Here is a 15,886-nt window from a genome sequence, read left to right as displayed (position 1 = left end):
ACAGAAAGAAAGTTTATAATCCGAAGTAAATTTAACGCAGTCGTAACGAAACTACACAGAGAGACGGAGATATGCTAACATTCGGCTAGCTCGCTACACCAACTCCTGAACAAGCTGCTCAGAGCCTCAAGTTCGTTCTTCCTGTCCAGAAAGATGTGTCTTTGTGTCTCCTCCTCCTCACCCGTCACCATAAATTCAGCCTTTCGTCCTCTCTTCCACAAATGATCTCACTTTGAGGATACTGGTTTACGTCTCTTGAGTGGTTTTATTCAACTAGACACAGAACCGGAACTGAAAGTGACGATTTCATCGGTGAATCTTGGACCAAAGACACCGAAGTCCTGAAGAAAAGATATTAAATTTACTCAAACTATCAGGAAAAAGTATTCACGCTTGGCTGAGGTTGGAAACTTGGTATATCAATGAAAACAAAATGAGTTAAAAAAAAATGCTAAATGCTAATAAATGTAGCACATGAAGCATCCGGTGTGGAGCTGAAAGCATCAGATCTGTGAGACTGTAACCTTCCTCACATTCACACGTGAAGCAAACAGAAATATTTCCAATATTTCCATCATTGTTTTCCATCGTTTGAGCTTCGCCTGCAGCTCTTTTCAAGGCAGCATCTCTTTCATCTGCTGGCTTTCTAGAAATTCGGTTAAAATTTGCTCTCCGTTTGGATGATTTGAACATGACGACTAACAGTCATCCTGAAAGAATCTGCATCATCAGGCTGTTTCAGTTCCAGCCTTGAACCAGAGGCCGACAGTACACTGTTATCCAAATTAAGATATATTTGTCTTGTTCTCTGCAAGCCCCCTAAACCCACCACAGCTAATGACTGTGTGTTCAGTGAGCTGGAGGAGCTCATAAATCACAGTGAGTGCAGATCTGAAAAGACTTCCTCAACCTGAGAAGAGCACCTACGACGCTCTAACATTACCATGCACACACAGCTGACACCAAAGGCAGCAGTGTTGGCTGAAGAGCCTGCGCAGCCTGTCATGAAAGTCTAATGAGGTTCATCTTCTTCGGCCGTAAAACCCACGATTACGCTTTAACAACCATGTCAAATTCAGTCTCCTCTGAATGTGCTATCGGCTCAGGAACTGTTTGTGTTTCCCTTCAGAATCAGGTCGTCACTGTCAGAGATACCAGAGCACAACGAACACGAGACGTTCAGTTCGACGTTCAGTTTGACGTTCAGTTCGACTGGGATAACATGATGTCTGCAGGTCCACACAGAGACAATCGCTCCACAGATAAAGGTCATTTCACTCATCATGGTTTGTCGTAATTAGCCTGTTAAACAGTTGTAGCCTGAGTACGAACTGGGGTATCGATCGTTTACCTGAACAAGGAGAACAGCATCAGTGGTTTCAGCGAACGGCTCAAACTGTCTCTGTTCAGGTAACGAAGACCACAAGAGGAAACTATGACGACACAAAAGAGGAAGTCCGGTGACCATATTACTGTTTTCAAACCCATTTAAAGCTTTTCATCTACAACAACTGCAGAAACAAGCAGTGGACACCTTAGGATCTCTTCATCTTTTAAGTTGATATGTTGAACAAACAGCTGTTTATTTCCACCTCCAGCTGCTGCAGAACACGATGATCTGTGTGAAGTCGTGTTTGTGTCAGTCCAGTCTTCTCTCTCTTCAGCTCTGCTTTTGGTCTCCTCCACCTCCTGAGGGACACATCTGCTCTTTAGCTGCTAAATGCTGCACAATGTTCACCAGTTCATCTCTAACTGTGTCTGCTGCTGTTTGCTGCTCAGCAGGTCGAGTTCAGAGGCTTTTGCAGCTTTTATTCTGAAAACGACGCGATGAGAGCGAAGCAGAACAGAGAAGTTTATGTCCAACAGATAAACAATGAGCTTAAAGTTACTTTAAAGCTCCTTAAAGCTGAGAGCAGCTGCAGGTTCAGCTGATGATTCTCTAGCAGAGACACTGACACACAGAAGACCGGAAGAAGAAGAAGACAGAAGATGTGCGTGACACCGTCTGTCTGAGTGCAATAAGATGATTTTAACACATTAAAGCATCAGGAAACGAGGACACTGAAGCATTTCTCACTTCAACAAAACGTCATTATTGAAAGTGTTCGTACACCTTCATCACCACCATCATCAGCAGCTGCCCTGCTCGAACACCTCCGGCCTCAAAGAAGCATCTCTCTGTTACAATCTGCTGTCCAGCAAAAAATCCACTTCATTACCATAACAATTTTAACTGCGAGGGTGGAAGCAAAGTGGGAACAATCGTATTGTTTCTCCCCCCCCTACACTCGCTCTCTCTCTCTCCCTCTCTCTATCTTTTTGTCATTGACAGCCCACTCAGACCCCGGGTGACGAAGACCCTTTCCGGGGGCCGAGCCAGAAATCCAGAGCGGGTAACTTTGTGGTCGGACGGACAAACGTCGAGCTTCCTCCTGAAGCCTCTCTGATCCTTCCCCATCGTGCTCCTCTATTTCTGTTTCTCCTTCATCTGTCTGTGAGGAGGCCGGGGTGGAGGCCCGCCGGACGTCATCTTGCTGGGACACTGACGGAGGACGAGGAGGACTTCTCTTCACTGCATGTTAAAGTGAGTTTGTTGCTTTGGTCACACGAGGATGTAAATCCACTTAAGGTTAGTGTTAGCAGGGAGCTGCAGGAGGGAAACCTGGAGGGACGTCAGTGAGTTTCACTTTGAGAGGTTTTAGCTGATAAATAACTTCAGGAAATGAATTTATGGCACAAACATACTGAGCAGCATCAAAAAGATGGAAAAAACACAGATGGCTTCCTTGAAGAGCTTGATTTCTCTTCGTATTGGCCGTTCTGTGTCCCCTGATGCTCGACTTTAAGATCTGTTTGCAAAATTCTATAAGATAAATATTTAACTTGCGTTTTTTAAAATGGAAATCGTGCAAAAATGCAGTGATAATGTCAGTTTTTCTTCTCTGACAGGCAGCGTTCATGTTCTGTCTTTCTAAAACATGTTTCTGTGCAGCTTTAGTGTGTTTTCTGGGTGAAATGTGTGTTTCTCGTGTTTCACTATTGAAGCTTGACGCTCAGATTTCTATGATGAAGATCTCATGAGTCAGCATTCAAGAAGAACAGACATCACGTTTTATGGCAATTTTTAGATATTTGATTCACCGCAGAGCTGAAACGATCAATCGATCCACAGAAAACTATTGATGAATCATTTCATTGAGCTTTCTTTCGTTCCGGCTTCTTAAATCTGATGATTTGCTGCTTCTTTGCTCGTCTGTGGTGGTAAACTGAATGTCTGAAGGTTTGGACTGTTGGTGAAGCTCTGAGAAAATCTTTTTTCTTTCTGGCAACTATACAGACAAATATTAAATGATTGATGGGAAAATAAGAGTAATTTCTAATGGAAATAATTGTTATTTGCAGCCCTAATTTGAACCTGGGACGAATTCTTTTTAATTAATCTGGATTGGGATCTTTTGCTGATGAGTACGAAGAGTTTAATCTGAACACATTTGTGCTAAAATTCAGATTAAAAACTTATTTCTGAGATTGTCCCTGTTAAGAACTTGGCTGGTAAAACGACGCTGATTTGAAATGTAAATGTTAAATTAATGGAGGGAAAGGACTTGAAAACATTTCCAAACTGCAGTTCTGGAGTACTTTTGTGGTTGCGTCTTAATTTTATTTTGTGCTTCTGAAACTTGAGAATGAACATTGATTGTGTTTGAATCGTTTGGACGTCTTGCCGTTTATTGGATGAGGCTCTGAAAGTTGCAGAGCTTCGGCTTCATTTACAATAAAAGCGATCCGCATCCTTCGGAAAGTTAATTATCCTCATTTGATTTCGGTCGACGAGCTCTGAGACGAGCCGACGACACATTCTGGGTCGCAGAGATACTGTTGAAGTCATTGACTGCAGCTCCGCGGTCATTGATGTGCCTGTCTATTATCTGACACTCAGCAGTCAATACATTTCCCATGAATATGCAATCGCGTCCATTGATGGCTTGGTTGGAGGGTTCATTGCTTAAACCTCCCAAACCCTGACTCATCTGGAGGTCGATCAAGAATTTCATCCCAGAATGAGAAAATTGAGAGACACCAACCAAGTTAATATGAAGCACAGGAGCAAATCAGGATGATTTATGATGCTTTATTCCCTTCACCAAACCAAGCAACGCCCACGGCTTCAACAGAAGTTCAGTGCGAGGGTATTTTCATAAAAGAGTATTAGGTACATCAAGGCCTTGGCGGATCATTTATCAAACATTTACTTGTAGTATTTCATAATCGAACTGTGCTGCAGGGTGAAACCAGGAGAAGTGTTTTCTTCCTAAATGAGTCATCCAGCGTTTAAAGAACACCTACCATTCTGGCACCAAGGGGAGCAGAAAATTCAGATGATTTATGGTGTTTATTTAAAGTCGGAGCGTCTTTTGTTGAAAAAAAATTATTCAACTTGATGTCAACCTGGATCACATCTTTCAGAGAGCAGGGATTTCTCTTTCAGGGATGGATTTGACGTATTTTCAGGGTCCAGACTTAGAGATCATCTGCTCTTTGCTTTTGTCAAAAGAGAAAACGCTTAAAAGGCAAAATAAGGGTGAGCTATACTGATCCATGTGGAGAAGCCCGGTTAGCACACAGCAAAGAAGAAGTGATGAGATTAATGTGGATAAATCAGGTCGAAACATCAACGTACACATGAAAAAAGTGAACAAAAACTATGAACAAATTTTATCAAGGACTGAAGAAAAAGGATTCTTAACATCTCAGATACGTTAATGTTGATCCAATATTCCAAAAAGCTTTGATCAGCTATGAAGAAGTGGGTGAAAAAGTGGATTTCTGTGTGAAGCAGCTAGCAGCCGTTAGCATCAGACAAAGGTGCAGTGCTGTGTGAAAGAAGTTAGAATTTGAGGTGCAGATCTTCACATTTCTTCGTTCGAAGGGATCAAAGCAGCGTTCTGTTCATGCTCGAGTTCGTTTGATGTTAGAACAGTGTGGACGTGACGTCTCAGAGGTCACAGATTCTCCTCGAACAGCCGACGACTGAATGAAGCCATCGAGACCTCGCAGAGAGAAAACTGCAGTTCGGTTGTTTTTGTTGTTTTTCGGAGACGTTTGGTTGCAAAAATGGAAAAGAGGGCAGCAGGCGGTAAACAGGCCGACCCGAGCATCATTTCAGGACCAAGACAAAGATCCATATTAACAAAAACCACAGATGACAGATGATTAATCGGCGTGGTGGGGTCTGCCGAGCCGCCGGACCCCCGGCTGACACCCCGAGCCACCAAACACAAAACCAAAAACCCCCCAGAGCCTCGCCGGCCTGGAGGAGCGTGGGCGAAGGGTGGAAGCAGGGCACCGTCCCCACGGAGCTGTGTGTGTGTGTGCGTGTGTGTGTGTGTGTGTGTGTGTGTGTGTGTGTGTGTGTGGAGAGAGGAAAGAGAAAGATTTTGTGTGTGTGGGTGGATTTGTGTGCGTTTGTTCGACAGATTCTGACACAGAAAGTGTGTGTGTGTGTGTGTGTGTGTGTGTGTTTGCTGCAGAGACTCTGTGAAAAACCAACTGAAAGTGTGTACTTGTGTGTGCGTATCAGTGCATGTGTGTGTGGGAGTGTTTGTATTTGCGTGCATCCTAAATGTGTGCATTTGATTTCTGAGTCTGGTCATTACAACGTGTGTGTGTGTGTGTGTATGTGTGTGTGTGTGTGTGTGTGTGTATGTGTGTGTGTGTGTGTGTGTGCGTGTGTGTGCGTGTGTGTGCGAGCGTGAGGACCGACCAAACCCCCATCTGCCACAGGGTGGGCGGCTCGCCACACAACGACAATACACACCAACATTTTTGTAGCTGTGGGCGTTGAAAAGGCTGCAGAGCTGCGGTCCTCCTGCTCGCTCTGCTCGTCTCCACAGCTCAGCGATGCAGCAGGAGGCTTCATCCTGATCAACTCTCCGATCACAAACCAAACAGACGCAGCATCACGGTGTGAACATCCTCTGCTTACACTCCAAACATCTAAAAGGACTCGGCCTTTTCTTTCTGGATCATCTCTAGAGTCCAGAATAAAGCAGGTTCATCCTCTGTGGACCATGAATCTCTGCAGAGGATCTGCACAGGACACGATGCTGCACATTAAAATGTGTTTGCAGGCGTTGTTCTGCTGCATGTTTTAATATCTGTATGAAGCCTCAGTGTCTCAGAAGGAGGCTGATTAATGTCCTTGAGTGACGTCTGCAGCGTCGCAAATAAAAGAAATCTGCTGGTGAGGAGTTAGAGAGACGTGAGCTGAACAGACCTCTGGAGCTGCAGGCTGCATTCGCTGTCTGCCACCAGCATAGCACACCTGAATCTCCATCCAAACCTTCAGTGGCCCAGTTGCATTGTGGGTAATGCATGCACCAGGTTTTGTCAAGGAAGAACGTGTGAGTTAAAAAAGAGGACGTCTGCTTCAGCTGCACCGACAGTGTTAGAGGAGATTAACGCAGATTTCTTTTAAAATAATCTAAATATTGAATAATTTACATCCACGCTTGCTGTTAAACGTCTTCTTCTTGCTTCTGTCTGTTGGCTCGTTAGCTCCACTAACTGTCCACCAGAGGAACAGCATGAACGCAGCAGCAGGGCTCTGTGGTTTGTATCCTCAGAGACGAAGTCACTGAAGCTCCACAGGGGACCTTTAAGTGCAGCACGTATACTGCGTTCATCGTGGAGTGCACAGTTTGTGCCAGTTTGTTTCAGCAGATTAGTGAGATGATCTCATCGAGTTTTGTTTCTGAGTTCGGCTTCACTGGTTTCTAAAACGTATTTCATTTATTTCAGTTGTGTGTGTGTGAAAATGAGTGAGCAGGTGTGACGAAGGTGCACAGGTGCGAAACAGCTCTGGGTTCATTTCCAGTTGTTTTAGAGAGAACTGAGCTACAACAGATGCTGCTGAAGCGGTGGAGGAGTCGTTACCTGATTGGCTGCAGTGTCTGTCAGGCTTTTTATTCGACCACAGAAAATCACAAATCTGAAAAGAAAATAGAGATTTTTATCAGAAAACAGAGTTAATGAGCATTTCCTGCCAATAAAACAGAGATAACACACAAACGTCGTTGAAATGTGGAACACTTGAAGTCAGAGACTCGACCGGGACAATTTCTGTTGTTTTGTTGTCTAATTTAGAAATGAGCAGTGATCTCACGCTCATTTTGGGGAGTGATGACACTATTTCCTAAAAATAAGAAGAAAACAAGATACATTTGATGACAGTTTTGTTGTTTTGGGACAAAAACAGACCAATATTAGCATTTCAAACAGTAGAGCTTTGTGATTTTCAAAGAGTTTCATGTTAAAAAGTGTGTTTGTGTGATCCAACATGTCTGAGGTGGATCTGATGCCATGCAGCAGTGCTAACTACCCTCCGCCTTCATCAAACCTAAACGACTGCATAAATGCTTCTTCCTGTCCGTTAATGTACAATAAGAGACACAATCAAGTCAAACCAGCTTCCAAAGGAAATGATTTACAAGATTATTCTCTGCTAATCACCTCATCTATCTCAAAGGGCCAACAATAGCAGGACTCAGTCAGAGCAGTAATCTGTTCCTGACAAGGCAGGAGAGAAAACAAATGGGTCTGTGCAGTCAGTGTGTGGGCTCAGCTGGCACAAAGACAGCACAATGGAACCCGCTTTACCCGGATACCAGACTTATAAGCAGACCGAGGTCCTCTCACCTCACCGGAGAATCCATTTATGGAGAAAGTGTGACCGGAATTCCGAACGATGGAGCTTTTTTCCCTCCACGAGTGTGAGAGCAGCATGAAGCTGATGTTTGAGATAAATGTCGGAATAAAATCCCAACATTCACATTCGCACATCAGCAGAGTTTTGTTCATTTCGTCCAGCTCGAAGGTCTATTTTTATTTATTTCCACGTTTCGTCACGGCGCGCTCCACCACTCCTATTTCTGGAGTTCCCTCTTTTTTTTTTTTAAACTCAAGTCCATATTTGGTAAATGACGTAACGGGACATCCAGAGATCCCCTTTATAACCATACTGCAGCATCCAGGAGCTATTTACAAGAACTGAGAGGCGGAGCAGACAAGGGTTAACCGACGAAATGAGCGCAAACATTCATCATGTGTGAGAGTCAGTTCGGCAGAGAACTGGAGAACGTGACTTGAATTAGCTTAAATCGTCTCATCTCCAGCTCAGAGACGCAATGACTGCTAAAGTAGTTGACGAAGTTTCTGTGTCTCTCAGCAGTATTGTAGAGAGTATTCCTAAAGATGTGTACACGGCGGAGGGGGGGCTGTCTTCTCAGGCGTCGCTTGTTTTTAAAGAGGAGGCTGTAGGGGAGGAAGAGCATGAAGGGAAACCCGATGAGGATGAAAGCGGTAAGATTTTGTGTCATTTCTTCTAAAACGGTTTCTGCTCTAATGATACAGGTAAAAAAAAAAAAAAAAAAAAAAAAAATCAATCAATCACCGCGAAGCGTTGCGCGTTAGATGAAAAGCATGTCAGAAGATGAAAATGATTTCTTTGATTCTTCATTTTCATGGTAACCGAGTGTACCTTTCTACCTGTCCAGGTGATCTTCTGCTGGTGGAGAAGAGCGCACCTGAGCTGCTTCTGCAGGGCAAATTGGCACAGTACGTGGAAACTTTGCGCACGCACCCTGTGGCGTTTACCGGAAAGTTCTCGGTGGACTCGAGAGGCGCGGGAGGATCTTGGACAGCAGGGGAAGTCATCAACGTGGTCAGCGCTGACATCGTCACCCCGGGGCCGCTCACGGTGCCTCAGTCTCCTTCAACATCCCCCGATATTTACACAGGAGGAGGAGGAGGAGACGCGGTGGACGCGGGGGACGGTACCATGGCGCACGGCCAGCCGGACATCAGCCACATGTACGCGCCCCCTCACCCTCATCCCCACCCTCACCCGGCCCCCTCCTACTCCTGCAGCGGGGACATGTACCAGGATCAGTCGGCAGGGGGCTACCTGGCGACGTCCACCTGTGGCGTATCCTACCACCCGGCTCCGTCCTACAGCTCTGTGCCCAAACCGACTGCTGACGGCGCCGCGCTGCTGTCCATCATGCCTGAGTACGGAGGCTTCTACCAGCAGAGCTGCCAGAGAGATATCCAGACGGCTTTCCCGGAGAGGAAATCCCTCCCGTACCCGTTAGACTCCCTCAGGGTGCCGCCGCCTCTCACGCCTCTCAACACCATCAGGAACTTTACGCTCGGTGCGCCCTCGCCGGCCGCCGATGGGCCGATGGCCGCCGCTTTCCCCAGCCACCAGAACCTCCCTCTCAGGCCGATCTTAAGACCCAGGAAGTACCCGAACCGCCCGAGCAAGACCCCCGTCCATCAAAGGCCGTACCCGTGCCCGGCGGAGAGCTGCGACCGCAGGTTCTCCAGGTCGGACGAGCTGAGCCGGCACCTGCGCATCCACACCGGCCACAAACCCTTCCAGTGCCGCATCTGCATGAGGAACTTCAGCCGCAGCGACCACCTCACCACCCACATCCGCACGCACACCGGGGAGAAACCCTTCTCCTGCGACCAGTGCGGGAGAAAGTTCGCCCGGAGCGACGAGCGGAGGAGGCACATGAAGATTCACCTCCGGCAGAAGGAGAAAAAAGCCTCCACGTCCTAATCCTCCCCCCGCACGGCCCGATGCTGCTGAATGTAAACTCTCTGAATCTGAACATGAGCTCGATGCGCTCCCGCCACAGCCTGCCTGCCAATCAGAGCCCACATCTCACCTGGAAGTTAATACTGTTCTCACAACAAACGGAAGAAATCTGTTTGGAGGCCACATCTTAAAAAAAAGAAAAGAAAGAAAAAGAAAAAGAAAAAATAAAGAAGAAGAAGAAGAAGAACAAGAAGAAGAAGAAGAAGAAAAGAAAGAAAAAATCAGGGAGAATCACATGCAGAGTTCGCAATGATGTGTTTGGTCATGACTTCATTATTTATCACATCAGCTGAAACATCATTCCTCAATCAATGATCCAGATCACTAACGGAGCGTTAAATGAAATGAAATGTAAAGGGAGTTTGGTTTCCACTCCTCAATATACTGCAAAGAGACAGCAGTTGGTGTCCGCCTGCAAGTCCTCTTCAAAACACCGTCAGTTACTGCAGCTTGCCTCAGTGCTCTGTGGCAAGGCACCTGTCTCTATATGCTTCATACTCTCAGGGATTCAGTTACGATTCAGGCTGCAAAGATGAGACCAAAACCCTGCAAGTGAGCTGAGTAATGCTGGAGGCTTCACTGCTGCTGCACCGCCTCCAGCTGTGGGCGGCTGGCTTTCAATTACAGTTAAATGGAAAAAAAAAAAAAAAAAAACAACTGTTCATTTCAGATAAATACAAAAGGTCACTGTGGCATCTGAGGGGACTTTTGGACCTTCACTCATTTCTTCCCCAAACACACAGAAATAGAATTTCACTGGAACATCCCACTCCCAAAACCCAAATCAGCAGTTTCACTTTAAAGATGTAGTTTAGGGCTCATCTGATCATCACTCTTCATTCTACTTTAATGCTGTTTTGCAGGCTCACATGAGACAGACACAAACTAAATATCACTAATGATGTTTTCACGCTGTTGGCACTAAACCACGTCACCCTGCGCCGCGCTGAACGCTTGATGGAAAGATAAAAAACATGATTAAAAAGGCTGGGAGGAAGGAAAAAGGACAGGTGACGTAAAGGTGATGTCAGAGTGATGACATCACAAACAGGGCGGGGCCAAGGTGGGAATCCCAGTGAAATTTCATTGGCTAGAAGCAGCAAAATGAAGCTTTTTTTAAACCTGGTTTTGTATCATATTAGAAATGTTGAAGGGATGATAGATGTTTCATTTATGCACCTGAAGAGGAGTCGACTTTACAGACAGCACACGGGGTTACCTGATAATCTGTCACGTCGGCTCCGACGTCATGTTTGGCTGCTTTCAGGTGTATGCACAGACCTGCTGATAACTGTAAAGATCCAACCAGCATTTCTACCTGATGAATGTGAGAGAAAGAGTCACTGGACAAATAAAAGTTCTGTTTTTGAGTTTTATAATTTTTATGCAAACAAGTCGAGCACTAAAGCTTTGATTCTGCTGGACTGACGCTTCTGCCGATGCAAATAAATGTTGACTTGTCGAGTTCTTCTGGCTGTCGTTGCTGCTTTCTGCACACTTCTCATCCGTGTTTGGACCTGCTGATGTCGCTCACAGTGAGGGAGGAGATCATAAAATAAGGAGGCTCCTGTTGAAAATATGATCCAAATCTAAAGCAGTGATGTAAAATACCGTGAAGTTTACGGTCAAATCAGCTGAGATAAATACAGGCGCTGCCAATTCACAGTGTTTGATATAAACTGGGACACAAACGCAGCTGAAATGTGGATTAATGACAGGACTTTGAGCATAAAGGCCTCAGTATGCTTCAAACAAACTACAGCATTAGGGATCAGAGAAGAAAACAGACTTTTCAGACTCTCCTGGAACACATTCACACCGCCGGACTCACAGAAGGTGACAGAAGGAAAAGAAACCTGGAAAAAAAAGTTCAAACTCACCTCAACACAGCTGGTCAATCACTGCGTAGACAGAGCATGAATATGAGATTGTTTGAAGCACACTGAAGCCTTCACACGTCCAGCTCAGTCCCAGAGTTTCATTTTCTCTCTGCAGAGGCCTTCAGAGTTTATGAACCTTTGCAGAAGAACACTTCCTGCTTCAGGAATTTGATTTCAAAGGTGAAATGTCTGAGAAATGGCCAGAAATGTGAAAATTCAAAAACAAACTTTATCAACAGAATGTGAAGTGACGGTGATGGTGTCAAAGACGTCTGTGTGCTGCACACACATCGACCGAAGTTAGCATGCTAACAGCTAACTGCTGGCCTCATGATAGCTGCTGCTGGGATGACCTCACAAAATGTCAAGAAAGGAAATATTCTCCCACCTGTTTTCCTTATTCAACAGAAGAATACAACCATCCACCTTCTGAAGTCAAGCTTTTCTACCAAACTCTGACGTTAACTCATCGTTCACAACCTTCATTCAAACCCAGCAGAAACAAAACTCACCAAACCATCTCGTCTTTGGCTCCTAGAACCATCACTGACCTTCCTCTCGCTGCTCTCCTGTCCCGGCCTGCCGTGTGAACACCAACAACCACCCCGGTGCTCCGAGCTCTTAGCTAATAGGACCACTAGCTGCACGGCTAACTGAGCTAACTAGCTAACAGCAGCTAGGAGAGTACAGTGAGCAGCAGGAAGTGGTTCCTCTGCTGACATGCTGCCCTCTACTGGTTTGGAGAACCTTCCACAGGTGGTCAGTTCTCACACACTGCACCTTTAAGAGTGTTGTAGAAACACCTGAGCTCGTCTGAGCGAAAGGCAGTTATTCCACTTAACACTTTTACCTTTCAGCTCCCAACAAACACACAGACACTGACGCCCTGCAGGCGGCTCGGGGCCTGGAAACACAAAGTTTGACTGAAAGTGAGAAAAAGCTTCGATTCAGCAGATTTCACTGTGAGATGTTTGAGTTGAAGGAACGGCGTCGCTTTCTGGAACCTTTTTGTTCTTTCAATGACACAAAATAAAGCAGACGTGTTTAGGCAAAATAAACAGCACATTTTATGTGAACAGAAAATCTTCATTACAGGCAAAGTACATCAGTACAGTTACTGTTCGTCCAACACCGACTGCAGAGTCACATCCTGGACTCGGCCTGATGATCCGCTAATTATTAGACCTTTAGTGACACAACATACAGCACATCTGTCTTATTCACTGCTGTCAAATGAAAATGTTGGACCAAATTACGACATAGTTTGAGATCTGAAACGCATCATTTCAAACATCCAATTCTCCAAAACTTAACGAGCAGATTTTAATATCAGCTTTACTTTCATCCTACGGCGAGTTTACAACAAGCATCATTTTTATGTTGAATGTAAGCAGCAAAGAATTCATTCAGCTTCAGTCTGCTACTGAGCTGGAAGCAGAAATGTTTTCATCACAACGACACTGCAGACATCGTGGCCACATGGTGAAAATCCCTCTTTCCTTCAGTGGTAAAGACGGTCAAACAGAAGCTTCATTTAGTGCACGTCTTTCAAACAATCAACGATACAAATCACAAACAGCCCTGAGGATCAAATTCTCAGAAGAACAGAAGGCGGCCGACAGTTTGTAGAGTCCTAAACGCAACACGAGAGGAAATCTGCAGGTTTACACACGACTGAGTCTCCAAAAGAGAGTTCTTCATCGGACCGCAACCAAGGTCAGAAGCAGGAAGACGATTAAAAGACATGGACACAGTCCCTCCGCGGTCCCCGCAGCGTCCACAGAGACAGCTCAGCTCAGGACACGCTGGTTTTCAACGCTGCATTCAAGATGCAGGCAGAAGTCTGGAATTCCCAACTATTAGATTACAGCAGTGGTTATATTTCAGCGCTGCAGCGTGGAGAGATGCATCCCTAAAGCAGCACGTCGTTAGTGTGACCGCACGTTTTAAATAGACATCAGCAGCTTCACGACCAGCGACGACTCGTTTTACACTGAAGGTCATGCAACACGCAAAGCTCGACTTTAGTGTGTTTAAAGGTTATTGGATGCACGGCTGCATGAAACATCGAGGGTCACAAATCTGGCCAAATTTCCATTTGGGAATCAAAACTCGACGTCCACTGAGAAGCAAATTCAGACTTCCTGACATTTCCTGAACGCAGCATTTGCACCCTGCACATCATCAATTTGTCATTTCTTGGCACCTCTCCTCCAAAATACCTTTGAGTCTTACTTCAGCCCACTGCTCACGTCATTTCTGACTCCACTTTGGTACTTTTCACTTTTTAACCCTTTCAGCTGATGGACGATGATGATCGAGCTCCACCACCTTCCATGAAACTATAAAGGTCGGAGCTGCTGATGAAATGTTACAGGACATAAACAAGGCCTTCAGTGGCAGAGCGACAGGTCACCTCCTCCAAAAAGCTCTGCAGGGTTCAGCTGTCAATCATCAACACCAGCGTCCTGAGAGTTACTTTCTTCTGGACTCAAACATCTTTTCCCACATTGTTCAGGTTGTTGCAGACTGCTGCCCTCTCTACCAAAGCAGAGAGATCAGAACGTGAACACACCACAGAATTCACGTCTGCGGATCAAATTCATGCGATTTTACCCCTTTCTGGTGGGTCATATCTGATATTTGTCTGAACACAGAGAACCTGTACGTGCATTAAAAGAGGATGACGGGGGGTGAACGATGTGCTTCCCTGGCAGTAAAATCCTTCCCACACAAAGCGGGAGGGAGCAGGAGAACAGGATGTGGTTCAGGACTGCCAGGGGCTCCAGCTGTTGTTCTAATGAAATGGAAACTTGACTTATTATATTTCACTGTGGAAACATTGCAGCTGTTCAGGGCAGCACTGTTAACAACACCGAACAATGAGGAGTCCTGACGCCGAGCTGGATCACCTCCCTGAAGGAGCAGGTGGTCTCCGGCTCTGCAGTTACCTTCATGGTCAGAATTACCCCTCTAACTTGTTTCTAGCCTGCAGTGGCTTCACACCATACTGACACACGGATTAATGGTTTAGAGACCCTTCATTAGTCCATCCAAGTCCAGAGGCCCCAGCCTTGTTCCACCACAGGGTGCATAAACCAGACCAGGCCGAGAGAAGGAGGTCAGATGGATCAGAGGCAGACCTCCGGGCCTGGGTACGGCTCCCCTCCGCACCAGAAATCCGCAGGCTGTGAGATCTCCATGAGCCAGACCTCATCCTTCTGCTCTGTGGTTTTAGCCTCGGCTTCTGTCAGAACCTTGAAATAGTGACAGTCCCTGCCGTCGTCCGGGTCGTACGGTGGGGCCAGGATGTCCATGAACGCCGTCGGGCCGTCCACGGCGTCGATCTGGTGGAGGTTGTCCCGGTCAGGGGAGAGGACACACGGGCCGCTCTCCTCCGTGTACTCCCCGGTGGAGCGAAGCACGGAGCGCCGCAGAGCGTCCATCTGGGCCTGCGGGAGCGGAGGCGCCACCTGCGGGCTGCCGGCCGGCCGCTCCAGCCTGTCGAAGCAGCTGATCCTGACCTTGCCGTACATGACTTTGAGCATGCCGTGCATCCCCGGGTGGTCGTGCAGTGGGATGGAGGCGCCGCTTTTCAGCAAAAACACCCCCATACTGAAATGATCCGTCTCACAGATGTGCATGTAGGTGACCGGGGGCGCGCCGTGGTGGTACGGGAGCAGAGGGGGCATACCGGCGGAGCTGTCGTCGGCTCTCCGCGGGACGAGCTTCAGGTCCGCCGCTCGCACTTCCGTCATCAGGCTCTTCAGTTTACTGTGGTTATCCATGAAGGTTTTACCGGGCTCCTCACCGACCCGGGGCGGGTTCCTGTAGGTGACGAGAGCCTGTCGAGCTATTCTCTGGACGATGGAGGTCATGTCGCTGTCACCTGGCATCATACCTCAGCGAGGAACGCGCCGTCCGGCTCCTCAGGACGCTCGTTAGCCGTAGCCTTTTAGCTAGCGCCAAAGATCGTCTCTTAGCGTGACGACTCACTCCGCAGATATTCTAAGGACGTTTAGGCCCTTGGGGCGCTTGTGATATGGAATATTTGTGATCGGATGTCACACAAAAATGGGACCAACCTAAAAACAGTTTTTTCCTCACTGTACGTATGAGAAATCATTAATGGTGGGTTTTCACATTGACAAAAGCCCACATAAAACAGTTCAGTTCTTACTCAACTTAGTCCTAGAACAAATGAATCAATAATCATGTCCTGGACTGTGTGTTATGTTGGCTCATGCTGAGATGTAAATCTGGCCTTTAACTGTCAAATAAACTAAATTGAGCAACAGAATAAAATATGCTGACTGAGTTTCTGTACCAAGAACATTTTGAA

General features: G+C 46.4%; 2 protein-coding genes across 2 annotated transcripts; one reads left to right on the top strand and one right to left on the bottom strand.

Moving 5' to 3' along the window:
- Window positions 1-7,786: 7,786 nt before the first annotated feature.
- On the top strand, window positions 7,787-10,321 carry LOC143328194 (early growth response protein 2b-like). The gene is made up of 2 exons (XM_076743209.1): window positions 7,787-8,361; window positions 8,556-10,321. The coding sequence occupies exons 1-2, from the start codon at window positions 8,187-8,189 to the stop codon at window positions 9,623-9,625; spliced, it is 1,245 nt and encodes a 414-aa protein (XP_076599324.1). The 5' UTR covers window positions 7,787-8,186; the 3' UTR covers window positions 9,626-10,321.
- A 2,275-nt stretch (window positions 10,322-12,596) lies between these two features.
- adob (2-aminoethanethiol (cysteamine) dioxygenase b) lies at window positions 12,597-15,504 on the bottom strand. The gene has a single exon (XM_076743210.1). The coding sequence runs from the start codon at window positions 15,441-15,443 to the stop codon at window positions 14,676-14,678; it is 768 nt and encodes a 255-aa protein (XP_076599325.1). The 5' UTR covers window positions 15,444-15,504; the 3' UTR covers window positions 12,597-14,675.
- Window positions 15,505-15,886: the final 382 nt, after the last annotated feature.

This window comes from Chaetodon auriga, chromosome 11, assembly GCF_051107435.1.
Source record: "Chaetodon auriga isolate fChaAug3 chromosome 11, fChaAug3.hap1, whole genome shotgun sequence".
Lineage (NCBI taxonomy): Eukaryota > Metazoa > Chordata > Actinopteri > Chaetodontiformes > Chaetodontidae > Chaetodon > Chaetodon auriga.
Note: the sequence above shows the minus strand (reverse complement) of the source record. Positions and strands in the feature narration are given on the sequence as shown.

Bases quoted from the DNA above. Each gene is read 5' to 3' on its own strand.
- LOC143328194 (XM_076743209.1), top strand. From the start codon at position 8,187: ATGACTGCTAAAGTAGTTGACGAAGTTTCTGTGTCTCTCAGCAGTATT. The intron at 8,362-8,555 runs GTAAGATTTTGT...CTACCTGTCCAG, and splicing joins ACCCGATGAGGATGAAAGCG to GTGATCTTCTGCTGGTGGAG.
- adob (XM_076743210.1), bottom strand. From the start codon at position 15,443: ATGATGCCAGGTGACAGCGACATGACCTCCATCGTCCAGAGAATAGCT.